Source organism: Schistocerca nitens, chromosome 8, assembly GCF_023898315.1.
Source record: "Schistocerca nitens isolate TAMUIC-IGC-003100 chromosome 8, iqSchNite1.1, whole genome shotgun sequence".
NCBI classification, from domain to species: Eukaryota; Metazoa; Arthropoda; class Insecta; order Orthoptera; family Acrididae; genus Schistocerca; species Schistocerca nitens.
The window spans coordinates 554146645-554167904 of record NC_064621.1 but is presented as its reverse complement, the minus strand read 5'-3'; the positions used below and the strand labels follow the sequence as shown (position 1 = coordinate 554167904).

Below are 21260 nucleotides of genomic sequence, written 5' to 3'. Positions count from 1 at the left end.
TAAAATATTAAGGCATTAATGCCATTCATCTTACATGGATGATGTCATATTAACAGATTACACAACAGGACATGACTAGAGTTGAAGTGGGAGAAACATTAATAATGGTATATCCACAAGGTTCAGTGCTAGTTCCACTCCATCTTGATCAGCCTAAACGATCTGCATTCTACATCATTAATTCATACTTTCTTCAAAAACTAATTTGTTATGATGGTTGCACAAGTACCTTGATAAAGAACTCAAACACGGCCATGTCAGAGACACCCACAAAAATATGGTAACAAGTTTACAGCTAATTCACAGATTAAATTAGATTATATTAGATTAGTACTTGTTCCATAGATCATGAATACGACACTTAGCAATGATGTGGAACATGTCAGGTTAATAAAAGGTGCCTATACAGATTCAGATTCTTTATTGGTCATTCAGCATTATTACATGCAATAGACTTCGTCAGTTCACTTAACCTATTAATTTTAGAAAATAAATTTTTACATATTTAAGTTGATATTGGGCATTTCTAAAAATTCTTCTAATGAATAGAATGGATTAGTTAACAAGAAGTTATGTACATTTTCTTTAAATAATTTGTCAGGCTTGATTGACGCATTTTTAGACTATTTCTTATATATTTTAATTGCCATATACTTATGACTCTTGTTAGTTTTAGCTAATCTATTTTGTGGCAACAGCAGAGAAGTACAGGTTCTTGTATAGTAGTCATGCCTTTGATTTGTTACACTTAAATTAGGTAGTTCAGCAAGTACGTAGTTAACACTGTCAAGAATATATAAATTAATAACTGTCAAATTCTATATTTAATGAACAACGATTTACAATGTGTTCTGATATCTACCTTAGCCATTACTCTGATTGCTTTCTTCTGGATCACCATAATTTCATTTATTTTTCTGCTGTTTCCCCAGAGTATTGACCCATAACTTAAAATAGATCGAAAAAAGGCAAAGTACGCTGTCCTTATGTACTCAAGTGTCACACAACACATATAAGTCTCTTCAACAAATATATAACTCTTGACAGCCTAACCACTATGTGATCAACATGAGAGTTCCATGTTAGACTGTTGTCAAGTATGATACCTAAAAACTTTGCCTTTTGTTTTTCTATTTTTGTAGTCTTTGATAGACTGAACCACATATTCTGGGTCTTTTCCTCATTTAATAGTAAACAATTTGCATTAAACCATGATGTTGCATTTTCTTTTGCCAATTTCATATCACTTACAAGGTTATTGAGTACATGGTTTACAGATAGAGAAGTTGTATCATCTGCATACATATGTCTTTTCATCTACACTCCTGGAAATGGAAAAAAGAACACATTGACACCGGTGTGTCAGACCCACCATACTTGCTCCGGACACTGCAAGAGGGCTGTACAAGCAATGATCACACGCACGGCACAGCGGACACACCAGGAACCGCGGTGTTGCCGTCAAATGGCGCTAGCTGCGCAGCATTTGTGCACCGCCGCCGTCAGTGTCAGCCAGTTTGCCGTGGCATACGGAGCTCCATCGCAGTCTTTAACACTGGTAGCATGCCGCGACAGCGTGGACGTGAACCGTATGTGCAGTTGACGGACTTTGAGTGAGGGCGTATAGTGGGCATGCGGGAGGCCGGGTGGACATACCGCCGAATTGCTCAACACGTGGGACGTGAGGTCTCCACAGTACATCGATGTTGTCGCCAGTGGTCGGCGGAAGGTGCACATGCCCGTCGACCTGGGACCGGACCGCAGCGACGCACGGATGCACGCCAAGACCGTAGGATCCTACGCAGTGCCGTAGGGGACCACACCGCCACTTCCCAGCAAATTAGGGACACTGTTGCTCCTGGGGTATCGGCGAGGACCATTCGCAACCGTCTCCATGAAGCTGGGCTACGGTCCCGCACACCGTTAGGCCGTCTTCCACTCATGCCCCAACATCGTGCAGCCCACCTCCAGTGGTGTCGCGACAGGCGTGAATGGAGGGACGAATGGAGACGTGTCGTCTTCAGCGATGAGAGTCGCTTCTGCCTTGGTGCCAATGATGGTCGTATGCGTGTTTGGCGCCGTGCAGGTGAGCGCCACAATCAGGACTGCATACGACCGAGGCACACAGGGCCAACACCCGGCATCATGGTGTGGGGAGCGATCTCCTACACTGGCCGTACACCACTGGTGATCGTCGAGGGGACACTGAATAGTGCACGGTACATCCAAACCGTCATCGAACCCATCGTTCTACCATTCCTAGACCGGCAAGGGAACTTGCTGTTCCAACAGGACAATGCACATCCGCATGTATCCCGTGCCACCCAACGTGCTCTAGAAGGTGTAAGGCAACTACCCTGGCCAGCAAGATCTCCGGATCTGTCCCCCATTGAGCATGTTTGGGACTGGATGAAGCGTCGTCTCACGCTGGTCTGCACGTCCAGCACGAACGCTGGTCCAACTGAGGCGCCAGGTGGAAATGGCATGGCAAGCCGTTCCACAGGACTACATCCAGCATCTCTACGATCGTCTCCATCGGAGAATAGCAGCCTGCATTGCTGCGAAAGGTGGATATACACTGTACTAGTGCCGACATTGTGCATGCTCTGTTGCCTGTGTCTATGTGCCTGTCGTTCTGTCAGTGTGATCATGTGATGTATCTGACCCCAGGAATGTGTCAATAAAGTTTCCCCTTCCTGGGACAATGAATTCACGGTGTTCTTATTTCAATTTCCAGGAGTGTATATTTCCTGGTAAGTCATTTATGTGTACAAGGAAAAGAAGTGGTTCCAATTTAGATCCCTGTGGCACTCCATGTTGAACCTCGAGTGTGTCTGGCAGATAACTTCCTGAACTCACCACCTGTTTCCTTTTATTGAGGTATGATTTGATGAGTTTTAAACTTTTATCACATATTTAGAGAGCAAAAGTGAGTGGTCAACAGAGTCAAAAGCTTTGCTCAGATCATATAAGGTTACCTGAGTGTGAGCATGGTCCTCAAATGCTGCTAAAATGTCTGACTAAGAGCTCTATAGCATGTATAGCTGACCTTCCTTTTCTGTAACCAAACTGTGATGCACTTAACATACCATTTAGTTCTAGGTACTCATACATCTGCTGATATAGTATGCCTTCAAAGACTTTTCCTAGTACTGGAATTAATGAAATTGGTCTGTAGTTTGCAGGATCTGATTTTATACCCTTCTTAAAGACTGGAGTTACCTTGGATAGCTTGAGAGGATCAGGAAAAACCCCTTCTATGAGACACAGGTTTATAGAATATGTTAATGGTGCTGCAATGTAATGTAGGATCTCTTTCAACAGATTGTTTGACATATTAAAAATATCTGTACTGTATGACTTTTTCATTTCTTTGACTATGTTAAGTACTTCATGTTGGCGTACCTCTTTAAAGTGTTTCAATGATGATCTGACCCTATTATGATTTTGGTTTAGTCTCTTAAGATAATCTATACATGTTACGTTGGATTTACTGATCAGCTTTTTTATATCAGCACAGCTTACAAAATATTTATTGAATCTATCTGCTGGTATTGGGACTGTCTTGTCAAAGTTTTTGACTTCACCTTTAACAGTATTGATTACTGACCAGGCTGTTTTGCATTGGTTTTTACTATTTTTTATGATATTTGTGTTGTATTTTTGTTTTGCCAAGTGTAACCAATTGTAACTCTTTCGTATACAGTTTCTTAGTGGTTTTTTCGAGATCCTTAATTTCATTAGAATTGTTTACTTTGGCAAGGTGCTTCAACAGCAGTAGCTTATTTTTTAGATTCTCCAGTTCTTTGGTGTACCACAATTTACCCTTTCTTGTTTTATGATATTTCTTTTGAACAAGATGGGCTTTTAAAGTGCCTGTTAAGTAATTGTGGAATGTTTCATAAACTGTTTGGGCACTGGAATCACAGTTTTGATATAATTTGTCCCAGTTTGTTATGCTCGGCTGGTGTGTTAGTTTTATGAGATTGTGTTTTGTTAATATTAAGGTATTGGTTTTTGTTAACTTTTGTGCAGCCTTGCTCTCATCCCCTTTTATAAAATGTCTTAACTCTACTTTTAACATGGAGTGGACTGAGAAAACAAATTCCTTTACTTTGGTGGAGTACATATCACGAGCACAGTTGACAAAAGCATTATCCAAGCACACTTGTAATCTTGTTGGTTCTGAATTTACATGATGGAAGTTGTGCTGCCTTAGCATATTCAGTAACTTATTTACACTGGGTTTGTTACATGTTACATCAAAGCTTGAATTAAAGTCTCCCCCAATTACAGTTACATACTTTTGAAAACACCACTCCTCCAATCATTCTAAAGCACCTGTGCCCATTGAAACTGTACCATTGGAAGAAATACAGACAGTGTCGTCAAAATACTCCTTCAAACCTAATGGAACAGCTGAAGGGAAGACTTCATATGCAGCAGCACCTGTATGTGAATCAACACAAACAGGTCTTTTATACAAAAGCAAGACAGCACCAGCAGGTAGAACTCAAGTGGGAAACGTTAGTCCACTGCCAACTTGTGAAGCAGCAGCATTTAAGGAGGAAGAACAGTCATCAATAGCAGAAACAGCAACACCAACCCCCACAGGATCAAGTGTACAAGCTGACAGTGTAGAAACCTCACCAACAGGAGATCCACCCTCTATGGGAAAAAGGAGCACAGTAGTGACTGCAGCTGCTCCACATAGGATGTGCCTGAGATCAAGAAAGTCCTCAGCTGCAAATGGGGATTTTTTATGGTACTGGGGCAGAAGGGGGAAGGTTCCAATCAGAATGTAAGTAATGTAGTTATTAACAACAAATGTGGTGTTAACAGCACAACAGCTCCCTCTTCCCTACAGAAAACTGTTCCTGTAATACTGGTATGTCAAAAGAAATAAAACTCATTGTCAGTCTCAACAGTGGCAGCACCACAACCAATCATGTAATTAAAAATAAGCTCAAAATTTTTCACCAAAATATTCAAAGCCTGCTCTGTAAGTTAGACCAATTTATTGTAAATATTGATGAACCAACAGGTGCAAATTGTGCTCATATTCTCTGTCTGACAGAACACCATGTCACTTTTGGCATCGAAATGCTCAATATACCAAACTATGTTTTAGCAACGTCATTTTGTAGAAAGCATATGTGCAAAGGTGGGGCAGTTATTTATGTGAAAAACAGCCTGTCCTTTAATACAATAGATGTAGAGAAATATTGTGTAGAGAAAGGCTTTGAGGCATGTGTCACAGAAATAGTAGAAGCTAACAAGAAACTGGTAATCGTAGCAGTATACAGGGCTCCATCTGGTAATTTTTGAAGTATTCATGAAACAATTAGATTCTGTGCTATTGTATCTCACAAGAAAAAATAGGGACATTATAGTGACTGGAGATTTTAATATAGATTTCCTAGAAAGCTCATCTTCTAAGACAGTGTTTGCAAATTTAATGCATACCTACAACCTTGTCCCCACTGTCAGTTTTCCCACAAGAACTACTGCCACTTCCAGCACTCTAATAGATAATATCTTTGTAGATATGAGTAAAACTAATCACATCAAAGTTGAAAAAGTCATAAATGGTCTCTCTGATCATGATGGGCAAATACTCACAATTGACAACTTTAATACAAATCAGAACAAAGCTAGTGCACTGTGGAAAACCATTAGAAACGTGAATGAGAAAAATATCCAAAAATTCAAATTATGCATTCGGGAGACTGACTGGAGGTATGTATCTTGCAAATGATGTTAATACAAAATATAATTTATTTACTGATGAATTATCAGGTATATTTGAAAATGTCTTTCCAAAAAAGATCTGTAAACTACAGAACAGGCAATCAAGCAAAAAACCATGGCTCACCAAGGGCATAAAAATATCATGCCAGAGAAAAAGAGAACTGTATATAATATCCAGACAATCCAATAATCCCCTCCAGATGAAATATTATAGGACATACTGCAAAATCTTAACTAAAGTCATTAAAAAATCTAAAAGTATGTGCATACAATCTGAAATTAACTGTTCAAACAATAAAATCAGAACAATTTGGAATGTAATAAAAGAGGTAAACAGGTACTGCACCATCTGACAATGAAAAAACTGCTGTCCTAAAAATTAACGATTTGGAAATAACTGATAGTAAACAGATAGCACACACATTTAACAACCACTTTCTAAATGTCACCTCTCAAATAGGTTGCAGTGGTGACCTAAGGGAAGCTGCAGACATTCTGAAACTTAAACTCCCACAATGTTTTAATGATATAAATGTAACACCCATAACTGTTAATGAAATAAAAAAATAATTCAGTCATTGAAAAGTAAAGGATCTTCAAGTATAGATAACATCTCTAGTAAACTGTTGAAAGCCTGCAGTAATGATGTAAGTGTAGTACTTGCTCACATTTGCAACACGTCTCTTTATGAGGGAGTTGTTCCAGAGACAATGAAATATGCCATTGTGAGACCCCTTTTCAAGTCTGGCGATGCTACAGATGTCAAAAATTATCGTCCTGTCTATCTCTTAACAACATTTTCAAAGGTTCTTGAAAAGGCAGTGTTTAACAGGATTGTGGCACATCTTGATAAACTTAATATAAATAACCACAGACAGTTTGGTTTTCAAAAAGGGGTTTCCACAGAGCGTGCCATATATTCACTCACAAATGATGTCTTGGAGTCTATTAATAGTAAGAAGTCACCAGTTGGTGTCTTCTGTGATATTTCCAAGGCCTTTGATTGTGTAAACCACAAGATACTCTTGGAGAAGGCCTATCATTATGGAATCAAAGGGCCTACAGGTAACTGGCTAAAATCATATCTTGAAGACAGGAAACAAAAGGTGGTTCTAAATGGCTGCAACAAAGGACCTTCTAATCTAGTGGATTCTGAATGGGGCAAAATTCAGCATGGAGTTCCCCAGGGATCTGTCCTTGGACCCTTGCTGTTTTTAATATATGTTAATGATTTACCCCTGTCCATTAGTAAAAATTGTGAATTCACAATGTTTGCTGATGATACAAGCATTGTCGTAGATGGTAAGTCTACTGCTGATCTGGAGACTGATGTTAATAATATACTCAGAGAAGTTACAGCTTGGTTTTCAATTAATTCTCTTTCAGTTAATATTAAAAAAACTAATTTTATACAGTTCCACACAAAAAATAAAACTCTAGAAAATATAGTAATTGCTCATGACAACCAGGAACTAGAACAGGTGCAATCCACTAAATTCCTGGAGGTTCACATTGACAGTAGGCTCAACTGGGAACAGCATGTGGCCCTTACTCTAAAAAGGCTTTCATCAGCAACTTTTGCTCTAAGAATCATTACTCATTTTGGGGACATCAACATTTTAAAATCAGCTTACTTAGGGTACTTTCACTCATTAATAAGTTACGGCATAATATTCTGGGGTAATTCACCAGCCTCAAAAAAAAATCTTAACTGCTCAGAAGAGAGCAGTCAGAATCATGTGTGGGGTTCCTCCACGAACCTCATGTAGAAAACTTTTTACACAGTTAGGTATTCTGACCACAACATGTCAATACATATACTCTCTGATGAATGTAGTTAATAAAGACTATTCTCAGTTTGAAACAAATTGTTCATACCATAACTACAATACTAGAGGTAAAGATGATCTACATGTTGAACTAAAAAATTTAACACCTGTACAGAAGGGAGTAAAGTATGCTGCTATAAAGACTTTTAATGCATTGCCTAATTATATTAAATTTACAATAGAAAATGAAACGCTGTTCAAAGGTATGTTAAAAAAATACCTGCTTGACCATCCACTGTACTTGTTAGATCAATTCTTTTCCAGAAGTAATGCCCTCCCTTAATAATAGATGTATTTAGTCTCTTAGTTATTAGATGGACGATACAATATTATGTTAATGTTATAGTGTTAATGTTATAGTTACAATGTTATATTGAGAATTGCTATACTAGTTAAGTGACAGCTTGTAAATGAGAAAAAAGTGATACTTATTAATATCTATATCATTGTATTATTTTACTATTCTGTAGCATTAATTGTATTTGTACAATTGTATTGACACGTTCCACATCCAGGCGAATCACTCGCATGTACGGATCTATGGAATACGCATACCAAATAAAATAAAATAAATACTGTTTCCATTTCGTTATGTAGTAGAGTACACTGTCTAAATTATCTAAAAAAGTTTTATCATCTGTGTCAGGGGAATGGTAAATACATACTGTGGTAAGTTTCATTATATCACATATGATCCCAGTAATTTCAAAGTGTTTCTCTACACATGCCCAACTAAGATCTAGTGCTCTACACTCTATTTAATTTGAAACATAGATAACAGTACCACCATTACGGTATTGAGATCTGCAAAAACTGTTTCCATGTTTATAACCTTCTGGTACATAGTACTGTATTTGTTCTGTTTTAAGCCAATGTTCTGATAGCCATAAGAAAGAATACTTATTCTGTGGCAATTACTCCTCCAGAATTTCAACTTTACTTTCAAGACCCTGAATGTTTAAAAATAGGATGTTGTTGTGACTTATCTGTGAGTTAGCAGGCTGGTTTTTCACATTTTTATTTTCTGCTTGGCTTGAAACCATAAAAAATTATCACTGAATGACACACATGTATTTTTCCTTTGGCTCCTCCTTAAGCATTGCTGTGTTGCTGCTCTAGTTGTCGTTGGTTCTGCTACTGCTGCTGCTGTTCTTGTTGCTGTTGCTTCTGATGATAATGATGGTGCTACTGTTGTTTCACTTATTTCTGGTCTTTGTTATTCCACAACTGCTGTGCCTCTCTGTGAATTATTAACTTTTGGAGTGTTCACTTGCATTAATAAAATTTCACATTTGTCTTGGAGAGGTGTAGCTTCACCAACAGCAGATTTCACATTTGTGTCTCCAGGTAACACACACTTCCTGTCCATGAGAGGTACGACTTTTCTATCATCACACTGCACATTTGAGATTTTATTTACTAGATCTAAAATTTTTGTTACTATTACATTTTTTCCAAGTACATTTAGATGAGAACCGTGTGTTGTATGAATTCTTTTCCCTAAATTGCTGATGTTCACAAATGTTAAATATCCAAACCGCTTGCAAATATTTTGCATCTCTTTATTTGCAGTTTCAATTTCTTTATTTACACAGGACCATTCTATCAAGTCGTAATGGTGGGGCACTGAAAAAACAATAACATTTGTTCCTCTCAGCTCATACAGTTTTCTTTTTAGCGAGATTAAGATATCGTTTTTTTTGTTCCTAGCAGCATCATTTGATCCCACCAGGAAGATGGAAAAGTCCTTTTTGCTCAATGAGGAAATTTTTTCTTGACTTATTGACGTAGCAACACTGAATTTTGCTCCTGGTTTTATTGTACAGTTAAAATTAAAATTCCGGCTGCTTGTATGCCGAAATTCAGTGGCTATATTTTGTCCTTGGCTGTCGGCATACAGTTAAATTTTACCAGTACCTGCTGTACCGAGACTATCTGTTTTCTGTCTACCTTTGCAGTAAGCAAAGTCTTGTTTGGCACTATTTATTATGTCTTTTTTGTTAACACACGTCGATATTGTCTCAGTAGAACAGCTCAACGGTGTAAGATTTTTCGAGAGCACTTTTGCATATGATCTTTTACTTAACTGCTGCTGAGATATTCCATGTTTTACCTCATTCACAAAGTTGTTTGGTTTTCCACATGGTACTCTCGAACTGTTAACAAAACTGTCACAATCCGTAGTCAAAAGAGCTTGAAAGTAATATTCATTCACTACGTTTATGTTTCTTTCACCGTTTTCTGTATCTTCTATTATCTGTTTGCTTCTTTTGTACTTCACTTCCGTCCAATTCTCTGACATATTCGTACTTTCATGGCGTGATTTTGTCATGTTCATTACACATTACACAAAATATTACATGACGCTTACTATTTTTAATTTTTGATGGGGGTTGGGGAAATAACCCACTTACTATATTCAAAAATTCATCTAATGAGTAGAAGGAGTTGCCAGTAAGAAATTCTTTTAATTTCCTTTTAAATGCTTTATGGCTATCTGTCAGACTTCTGATGCTATTAGGTAAGTGATCAAAACTTTTGTGGCAGCATAATTTACCCCCTTCTGAGCCAAAGTTAGATTTAACCTTGAGTAGTGAAGATCATCCTTTCTCCTAGTGTTGTAGCCATGTACACTGCTATTACTTTTGAATTCGTTTCGTTTGGATTGTTAATGACAAATTTTTATATATATTTGGATGAGCTCCAGCAATTAATCTGATTACACGCTTTTGTGCAATGAACACTCTTTTACTCAATGATGAGTTACCCCAGATTATGATGCCATACGAAAGCAAAGAATGAAAATGGGCATGGTAAGCTATTTTACTCAGATGTATATCACCAAAATTTGCAATGACCCTAATAGCATAAGTAGCTGAACTCAAACGTTTCAGCAGATCCTCAGTGTGTTTTTTCCAGTTCAACCCCTCGTCAATGCATACACCTAGAAATTTTGAATATTATACCTTAGCTACCGATTTCTGATCAAAGTTTACATGTATTAATTGTGTCATTCCATTTACTGTGTGGAACTGTATATACCATGTTTTGTCAAAGTTTAATGCGAGCTCATTTGCAGAGAACCACTTAACGATTTTCTGAAAAACATCGTTTACAATTTCACCAGTTAATTCTTGTCTGTTGGGTGTTATAGCTATACTTGTATCATCGGCAAAAAGTACCAGCTTTGCATCAACGTGAATATGGAATGGCAAGTCATTAATATATATTAAGAACAGCAGAGGACCCAGGACCGAACCTTGTGGAACCCCATTCTTGATTGTTCCCCAGTTTGAGAAATCACCAGTTTTTTTGCATATTATGTGAACTGCTTATTGAAACTTTCTGCCCTCTTCCAGTTAGGTATGATTTAAACCATTTGAGCACTGTCCGGTCATACCACAGTACTTGAGCTTATCTAGAAGTATTCCATGATTTACACAATCAAAAGCCTTAGAGAGATCACAAAAAATCCCAACGGGTTACTTCCGGTTACTCAGAGCATTTAATATTTCATTAGAGAAAGTATATATAGCATTTTCCATTGAAAAACCCTTCTGGAAACCAAACTGACATTTTTTTAAAACTTTGTTTTTACAAAGGTGTGAAGCTACTCTACAATGCATTACTTTTTCAAGAATTTTGGATAAGGCAGTCAGAAGAGAGATTGGGCAGTAGTTGTTGACATCAGACGTATCCCCTTTCTTATGCAGTGGTTTAACAATGGCATACTTCAGTCTATCTGGGAAAATACCCCTCTTCAGAGAGCTATTATATATGTGGCTAAGAATCCTACTTGTTTCTTGGAAACAAGCTTTTATCATCCTGCTGGAAATGCCATCAATTCCATGTGAGCTTTTATTCTTGAGAGAGTTTATTATCTTCGTAATTTCAGAAAGAGAGGAGGGTGGAATTTCAATTGTATCAAATAGTGTGAATAAGGCCTCTTCCATTAACTGCCTTGCTTCTTCTAATGAACATTTAGATCCTATTTTCTCTGCAACATTCAAACAATGATTATTCAAAATGTTTTCGACTTCCAGATTATTGTTTATCAAGTTTCCATTCACTTTGATGGTGATGCCGTCATCCTGTACTCTTGGTTGCCCTGTCTCCCTTGTAATAATATTCCAAATTGTTTTGATTTTGTTATCAGAAATATTAATCTCAGACATGATGCACATGCTTCTGGACTTTTTAATAACCTTTCTTAATGTAGCACAGTAGTTTTTATAATATTTGGCTATTTGTGGGTCATTACTCTTTCTTGTTGTTAGATACAGTTCCCTTTTGTGGTTACAAGATATTTTTATTCCTTTAGTAAGCCAAGGTTTTTTGCATGGTTTCTTATAATTAGATTTAACTACTTTCTTGGGGAAACAGTTTTCAAATTCTCTTACAAGTGTATAATGAAACAAGTTATATTTTAAATTAGCATCGGGTTCCTTGTACACCTCATCCCAGTCTAGCTGCTGAAGATTTTCTCTGAAATTTCTAATTGTTGAGTCATTAATTAAATGCACAACTTTGGCAGGTGGTTTTGAATTACTGAATGGAGCTATGTCATACACTGTAATTAGCTGAGCATCATGATCAGAAAGCCCATTCTCAACAGGACAAGTATTTATGTTTTTAAACCTATCTTGGTCTATAAAAGTGTTATCTATCAATGTGCTGCTGTCATTTACACTCCGAGTAGGAAAATTAATGACAGATGTCAAATTGAAAGAACCAAGCAAGACTTCCAGGTCATTCTTCCTATTACACTCTTTCAGTGAATCAACATTGAAGTCCCCACAAATAATAATTTGCTTCCCCCTATCTGACAGATAGCACAACAAGGCATCCGAGTTTTCCAGGAATAAATGAAAGTTTCCTGAAAGGGTCCTAAATACTGTTACAATTATAAAAGAGCCCTCCTTCAGTTTAAGTTGACAGGCACATGCTTCTATATGTTGCTCAAGGCAAAACGTTTTTGTATCTAAGCTTTTTACACAGTGATAACTTTTGACATATATGGCAACTCCTCCTCCCACCTTATTCTCTCTACTCATATGTGCAGCTAGTTTATAACCACTGATATTACCTTCTTCATATCAGACACAATGTGATGCTCAGACACATATCTATTACATTATCAGATTCACTGTCATCCAAACAAACGAGGAGATTATCTACTTTATTCTTCAATCCCGGAATATTTTGATGAAAAATGGTAACATTATTTTTTACTTTACTTTTGTGAGAATCTAAATCCTGGAATATTTTGATGAAAAATGATAACATTATTTTTTACTTTACTTTTGTGGGAATCTACTTTTTTCTTTAAGCCACCAATATTTTGGTTAAATATGTAACATTATTATTTACTTTCCTGTTGTGAGAATTTTGTGAGTTTTGGACCTCTTTAGCACCTGCCTGCCTGAACTTCTCATTGGACACTGATATTAGTCTAAAAAAGAGGTACATCCATGAGCACTAGTGCCCCCCCCCCCCCTTATGGATTTCACTAACAACCCTGCCAGTCTACTCCTCCCTTCCCTTTCCTATTGAGGTGTACGCCATGCCTTGTGAAATCCCCACCCCCTATCAATAGCCTCGACAGGAACCAATCCAATGTCTGACAGAGTGGCCGCCCTACACAACTGATCAACTCCATATTTACCCTCCTGACAGAGTGGTTCAACTGGGGCTGATCATGCCGCACGAAAGCAGGGACCAGCCCAACATTGGTATGGGTCATTGCTGAGGCTATTTTCACCAGGTCACAGTGAACAGTTTAACTCTTAAAACAATTTAACTTACAGGTACGATAAATAGAGATAGAGCTTCATGTGTAAAATTCCTGGTCATCCGGATATATAATTAAATGAAGTGGCATCGATATGAGGATAAGTTAATCAAAAAGCTCTTTCTTTCTGCTTTACACATAGGAGACTGTGGGATTGTGCTGACCTGCAGAGAAGATCAATAGCATACCTTCTCATGAAACTGTCCTAGGGCATAATCTTATCATGGCAATGGGCAGAAAAAGTATTTTCTCTACAGGTGAAGTCAGTAAGAATACTGTGTAAAGTTGATAATAGAACATCTTGCAGATCTCTCTTTGAGACCCAGGGATTTTTACATTTATTCCATAATGATAAATTTGTGTTGTTAAGAAAAAGAGTAAGTTAAGTATAAAATTCACAAGCACACTACTAGGTTTCGTTTCCACATTCCTATCTGGGGTTCATAATGGAGTTTCGTATTTTGGCACAGAAGTTTGTAACAGGTTACTTGTATGTCGACAGCTGATAATGTTCTGTGTAAAGTCAAACAAATTCTTTGTGGCCATTCTATGAAATGGGAATTGATCATCTCATCTCCCAATGGGATAAATGTCTCAATGCATCTAGTGATTATTTTTTAATGGAACCATTCCATGGTCTCAATGGTAGCAGGTGTTTGGTTTTCATTTGACTGCCACTCTCATACAGTAAATTACTGAAAATTTGTGGATGGCATAAAAATAATAGCAGGAGTAAAAGTATTTATTCACCAGATAGTTGCGGAACTGACAGATGCGTAACTGAACTTCCAGAAATTGTCTGTTTTGGATGTAACTAATATATAGTTTAACACAGAGCTTTATTACAATATTTAATCTTCAATTCATTGGTCATCTTTGTTCTTTTAGATCTCCTCACACAGTGTCGTGGAGAGTACAACGCTTCCCTCTGATGACATTTCAGAGAAAATAGAAACTGCCGAAGAGCATAAGGCTTGTCAGTCAGCTGGGAGGCAAACACCAGATGAAGAAGAACAAGTTTCTGCGGCAGACGAAACCCAAGTGCCAACTATAAATGAATCTTCTCTCACTTCAGAAGCGGTTAAAGACTTATCTCAAAATAGTGACAAACATGAAAGTGAAGACCCACAACAGGAATGTTTGTGACAAAAGTTTCTCACTGATGCCTCAGTGGGAAAAAGTGAAGATTCTGCTCTAGGCCATTGCCAGTCCTGGGCCCAAATGCCAGCCAAGCAAGTCCAAAGAAATTTTTCACACAACTATGTTCCTGACAAAATGTTCATCCTGTGTTACCTTTAGCTTTATGTCTTTTAAGACAGCAGTGTTGATGTGTGGTGTTAAATGTGTGTGGCAAATGGAAGTGTGTGTACAATTTGGCTGATCTAATGTGAAAGAAAATCGAGATTTTGATCTCCAGATATTGGTAGAGTGTCATATGAAATAGTGTTTTTTTTTTTTTTTGCCAAAGATGTGTACTGACAAATATATTTTACTAGTATGTACATATGAACCAGAAAGTTCATTTATTTTATAAACAAATTAAATAAATATTGATACTGTAAAAAGTGTTGCTTTTGTATATGTTGTGAGTACTTTTTATTATAAGACTGTTTGCAACATTGTAATTGTTATTGTTGTAATTGTCATTACTGTACAAATTTTAAAGAAACAAATAAGACAATGTGCTACCTCTTTATCTCAGAGTTGCACTTACACCCAGTATCCCCAAACTGTGGAAGCAGAGGCAGAGACGAGGGTGACTAAACTATCTCCAGTGAGATGAATTTGAAGAATTATAGTTCTTCCATTGACAGCATTAGGGGTTTAAACAATGTTGTTTCAGTATTACTGTTTTTTCTGCAAATCTTACATCACAGCATTTACCTGCATCCTTTCCTTTCCAGAACTTGTCACTGATTCATCTTTCACATGATGGTCTGGCTTCACTTACGGTAGCAATGTCTGTATCTCATCTAGCTAGTTCAAGGGTGATAAGATCTGCTCTTCAGTCTCTCTGTTATGATTTAAGTCCAGAAGAGTTCTGACATTCCATGTTCCAAGAGCCATAATTATATTGTGATGTATAGTCAATGACATTACTGCAAAAGAGAGTGCATGGCCAATGCAATGCCTTTATCAAGAGCTACAGTAGAATTGTGAAGCTGAATGGAAGTGTTTTGGCAGAGTGCAGAATAAGGAAAATTATGAGGAAAAGATGTTTACTTGATTGTAATAATCTGAGATTCAAGAGTGTAAATGCTGTATCAACAGAGTCTATGAGAAGTTGTTTTCTGAATTTTTTTTATAAATTCCACTTTCCGTACAAATAACGAATCCCATCTGTTAACAGCCAACTGCACTGTGAATGATTGTTTTTGTTGTTGTTGTTGTTGTTGTTGTTGTTGTTGTTGTGGTCGTCTTCAGTCCAAAGACTGGTTTGATGTAAGTCTCCACACTACTCTATCTTGAGCAAGTTCTTCATCTCTGTGTAACTACTGCAAACCTACATCCTTCTGAATCTCGTTAGTGTATTCATCTCTTCGTCTCACTCTGATTTTTACCCTCCACACTTCCCTCCAATAGTAAATTGGTGGTCCCTTGATGTATCAGAATGTGTCCTATCAACGGATCCCTTCTTCTAGTCAAGTTGTGCCACAAATTCCTCTTCTCCCCAGTTCTGTTTAGTACCTCTTCATTAGTTACATAATCTACTCCTCTAATCTTCAGTGTTCTTCTGTAGCAAAACATTTCAAAAGTCTCTATTCTCTTCTTGTCTAAATTGTTCATCATCCATGTTTCACTTCCATACATGGTTACACTCCATACAAATACTTTCAAAAGAGACTTCCTGACACTCAAATCTTACTTGATGTTAACAAATTTCTCTTCTTGGGAAACGCTTTCCTTGGCATTGCCAGTCTACATTTTATATCCTCTCTACTTCGACCATCATCAGTTATTTTGCTGCCCAAACAGCAAAACTCATCTACTGCTTTAAGTGTCTCATTTCCTAATCTTATTACCTCAGCATCACCTGATTTAATTAGACTACATTCCATTGCCCCCCCCTCCCCCCCGCCATGAACCATGGACCTTGCCGTTGGTGGGGAGGCTTGCGTGCCTCAATGATACAGATAGCCGTACCGTAGGTGCAACCACAATGGAGGGGTATCTGTTGAGAGGCCAGACAAACGTGTGGTTCCTGAAGAGGGGCAGCAGCCTTTCCAGTAGTTGCAGGGGCAACAGTCTGGATGATTGACAGATCTGGCCTTGTAACACTAACCAAAATGGCCTTGCTGTTCTGGTACTGCGAACGGCTGAAAGCAAGGGGAAACTACAGCCGTAATTTTTCCCGAGGGCATGCAGCTTTACTGTATGATTAAATGATGATGGCGTCCTCTTGGGTAAAATATTCCGGAGGTAAAATAGTCCCCCATTCGGATCTCCGCGCAGGGACTAATCGAGAGGACGTCGTTATCAGGAGAAAGAAAACTGGCGTTCTATGGATCGGAGCGTGGAATGTCAGATCCCTTAATCGGGCAGGTAGATTAGAAAATTTAAAAAAGGAAATGGATAGGTTAAAGTTAGATATAGTGGGAATTAGTGAAGTTCGGTGGCAGGAGGAACAAGACTTTTGGTCAGGTGAATACAGGGTTATAAATACAAAATCAAATAGGAGTAATGCAGGAGTAGGTTTAATAATGAATAAAAAAAAAAAAGGAGTACGGGTAAGCTACTACAAACAGCATAGTGAATACATTGTTGTGGCCAAGATAGACATGAAGCCCATGCCTACTACAGTAGTACAAGTTTATATGCCAACTAGCTCTGCAGATGACGAAGAAATTGATGAAATGTAAGATGAGATAAAAGAAATTATTCAGGTAGTGAAGGGAGATGAAAATTTAATAGTCAAGGGGGGCTGGAATTCGGTAGTAGGAAAAAGAGAGAGAAGGAAACATAGTAGATGAATATGGATTGGGGCTAAGAAATGAAAGAGGAAGCCGCCTGGTAGAATTTTGCGCAGAGCATAACTTAATCACAGCTAACACTTGGTTCAAGAATCATAAAAGAAGGTGGTATACATTGAAGAACCCTGGAGATACCTTTTAGTATCAAATAGATCATATAACGGTAAGACAGAGATTTAGGAACCAGGTTTTAAATTGTAATACATTTACAGGGGCAGATGTGGACTCTGACCACAATCTATTGATTATGAACTGTAGATTAAAACTAAAGAAACTGCAAAAAGGTGAGAATTTAAGGAGATGGGACCTGGATAAACTGAAAGAACCAGAGGTTGTACAGAGCTTCAGGGAGAGCGTAAGGGAACAATTGACAGGAATGGGGGAAAGAAATACAGTAGAAGAAGAATGGGTAGCTTTGAGGGATGAAGTAGTGAAGGCAGCAGAGGATCAAGTAGGTAAAAAGACGAGGACTAGTAGAAATCCTTGGGTAACAGAAGAAATATTGAATTTAATTGATGAAAGGAGAAAATATAAAAATGCAGTAAATGAAGCAGGCAAAAAGGAATACAAACATCTCAAAACTGAGATCAACAGGAAGTACAAAATGGCTAATCAGGGATGGCTAGAGGACAAATGTAAGGATGTAGAGGCTTATCTCACTAGGGGTAAGATAGATACTGCCTACAGGAAAATTCAAGAGACCTTGGGAGAAAGAAGAACCACTTGCATGAATATCAAGAGCTTTGATGGAAACCCAGTTCTAAGCAAAGAAGGGAAAGCAGAAAGGTGGAAGGAGTATATAGGGGGTTTATACAAGGGCGATGTACTTGAGAACAACATTATGGAAACGGAAGAGGACGTAGATGAAGATGAAATGGGAGATATGATACTGCGTGAAGAGTTTGACAGAGCACTGAAAGACCTGAGCCAAAACAAGGCGCTGGGAGTAGACAACATTCCATTAGAACTACTGACAGCCTTGGGAGAACCAGTCCTGACAAAACTCTACCATCTGGTGAGCAAGATGTATGAAACAGGCGAAATACCCTCGGACTTCAAGAAGAATATAATAATTCCAATCCCAAAGAAAGCAGGTGTTGACAGATGTGAAAATTATCGAACTATCAGTTTAATAAGTCACAGCTGCAAAATACTAACGCGAATTCTTTACAAACGAATGGAAAAACTGATAGAAGCCGACCTCGGAGAAGATCAGTTTGGATTCCATAGAAATGTTGGAACACGTGAGGCAATACTGACCCTACGACTTATCTTAGAAGAAAGATTAAGGAAAGGCAAACATACGTTTCTAGCATTTTTAGATAAAGCTTTTGACAATGTTGATTGGAATACTCCCTTTCAAATTCTGAAGGTGTCAGTGGTAAAATACAGGGAGCGAAAGGCTATTTACAATTTGTACAGAAACCAGATGGCAGTTATAAGAGTCGAGGGGTATGAAAGGGAAGCAGTGGTTGGGAAGCGAGTGAGACAGGGTTGTAGCCTATCCCCGATGTTATTCAATCTGTATATTGAGCAAGCAATAAAGGAAACAAACGAAAAGTTCGGAGTAGGTATTAAAATCCATGGAGAAGAAATAAAAACTTTGAGGTTCGCCGATGACATTGTAATTCTATCAGAGACAGCAAAGGACTTGGAAGAGCAGTTGAACGAAATGGACAGTGTGTTGAAAGGAGGGTATAAGATGAACATCAACAAAAGCAAAACAAGGATCATGGAATGTAGTCGAATTAAGTCGGGTGATGCTGAGGGAATTAGATTAGGAAATTAGACACTTAAAGTAGTCAAGGAGTTTTGCTATTTGGGGAGCAAAATAACTGATGATGGTCGAAGTAGAGAGGATATAAAATGTAGACTGGCAATGGCAAGAAAAGCGTTTCTGAAGAAGAAAAATTTGTTAACATCGAGTATAGATTTAGGTGTCTGGAAGTCGTTTCTGAAAGTATTCGTATGGAGTGTAGCCATGTATGGAAGTGAAACATGGATGATAAATAGTTTAGACAAGAAGAGAATAGAAGCTTTCAACATGTGGTGCTACAGAAGAATGCTGAAGATTAGATGGGTAGATCACATAACTAATGAGGAGGTATTGAATAGAATTGGGGAGAAGAGGAGCTTGTGGCACAACTTGACTAGAAGAAGGGATTGGTTGTTAGGACACGTTCTGAGACATCTGGGGAACACAAATTTAGTATTGGAAGGCAGCGTGGAGGGTAAAAGTTGTAGAGGGATACCAAGAGATCAATACACTAAGCAGATTCAGAAGGATGTAGGCTGCAGTAGGTACTGGGAGATGAAGAAGCTTGCACAGGATAGAGTAGCATGGAGAGCTGCATCAAACCAGTCTCAGGACTGAAGACCACAACAACAACACATTCCATTGTCCTTGTTTTGCTTTTCTTGATGTTCCTCTTTCATCCTCCATTCAAGACACTGTCCATTTCATTCAACTGCTCTTCCAAGTCCTTTGCTGTCTCTGACAGAATTACAAAGTCATCGGCAAACCGCAAAGTTTTTATTTCTTCTCTCTGGACTTTTAATTCCTACTTCAAATTTTTCTTTTGTTTCCTTTACTGCTTGCTCAATATACAGATTGAATAACATTGAGGATATGCTTCAACTGTGTCTCATTCCCTTCCCAACCACTGCTTCCCTTTCATGCCCTTTGACTCTTATAACACAATAACTGTTGATGATTACACGGGAAATAAATGTGGTGGAGTAAATATGATTAATGGCGGGAAGAACACTGTTCAGAAAGCTGTAAGACAATGTCCAGTCCATTTGAAACATAACAACATTGCTGAAGTTCAGTATCACAACAGTGGTGGTAGACTTGGGACACTGACAGTGGTGTGTGAAGACTCTGTAAACTGTGTCCAATGCAATCAACATGGTGTACATGATCTGTAGAATAGTTGAGCAGTCTGTATCACAACTGAGTGTGATTTAGGGAGTGTGTACACATCATTGTAGTACACAACCAGTCAACAGGTGTTGGCCAACACTGTGGACTACAGTGATGTTGAGCAAGAACAGGACAGTGCTCTGGTACACACATCCAGACTGAACACCAGTTGAACAGTTACTATTTATGTAGTTGCATATGGATAGCCATGTGCCTTTGGAGGTAAGGTTGTCTCTTTCCAACTGACAGTGACAAATTTGGTGCTCCATTAACAGTCCCACTCCCCCCCCCTCCCCCTCCCCCTCCCCCTCCCCCTCCCCCTGCCCCTCCCCCTCCCTCTCCCATAGACCATGCAGGTGCACACTGAGGGACTTTGTGACTTGTAAATCTCCCCGCCCCCCTCCCAATCCCTCCTTCCATCTATTGTCCTCATTAAACAATGCCCAGTCCAAGTAATTAATAAGCAAAGTCTTTTATGAAGATTTGAGAGGAGCAAAGATTACAATAAGCTTTCAAGTTTACTTAGCTTGTCATGCTGAGAAGGCTCTAGTTCTTCTTGTCTAGGGGTCTGTTTCCTGAAGCTGAAAATTTAACAACCGGTCCTCTCTGTGGGTTTGAGCTGAATGAATTAGAAGATTGTTGTTGTAGAATATTCTCACATTTTAATATATCATACAGTATTTCGATTTTTCACAATAGCTAAGCTGAAATTATATTGTTCACATCTATTATACAAAAATAAGTCCTATCACATCAGAAGCAAGCTTAAGACTCTCACACTCTGCAGAAATGACAATATTCCAAAGGGTTTACAGTTTTTCTTAGCAAACAAATTCCTACTAGTTTTCTTTTCTTCATTAATTTCAATTGTCATTGTATAAATGAATCCAGAAATAAAAACAGTAAACATTACAGGGTTGTCTAATTAATAATAGAAATTTTAAGTGTGCACATAATTCGTAATGTCAAATGTTTCATAAACTTTAGCTTGA

At 38.1% G+C, this 21260-nt stretch overlaps 1 protein-coding gene across 6 annotated transcripts in view; it reads left to right on the top strand.

The window, feature by feature from the left end:
- LOC126198920 (zinc transporter 1) overlaps positions 1 to 15067 on the top strand; it is a 700140-nt gene extending 685073 nt beyond the window's left edge. For all 6 annotated transcript variants that reach the window (XM_049935550.1, XM_049935549.1, XM_049935551.1 and 3 more), the window contains one exon: positions 14260 to 15067. In XM_049935550.1, the coding sequence (XP_049791507.1) occupies positions 14260 to 14517 (258 nt within the window). In that variant the 3' untranslated portion in view covers positions 14518 to 15067. The remainder of the gene's footprint in view (positions 1 to 14259) is intronic.
- The last annotated feature ends 6193 nt before the right edge of the window (positions 15068 to 21260 follow it).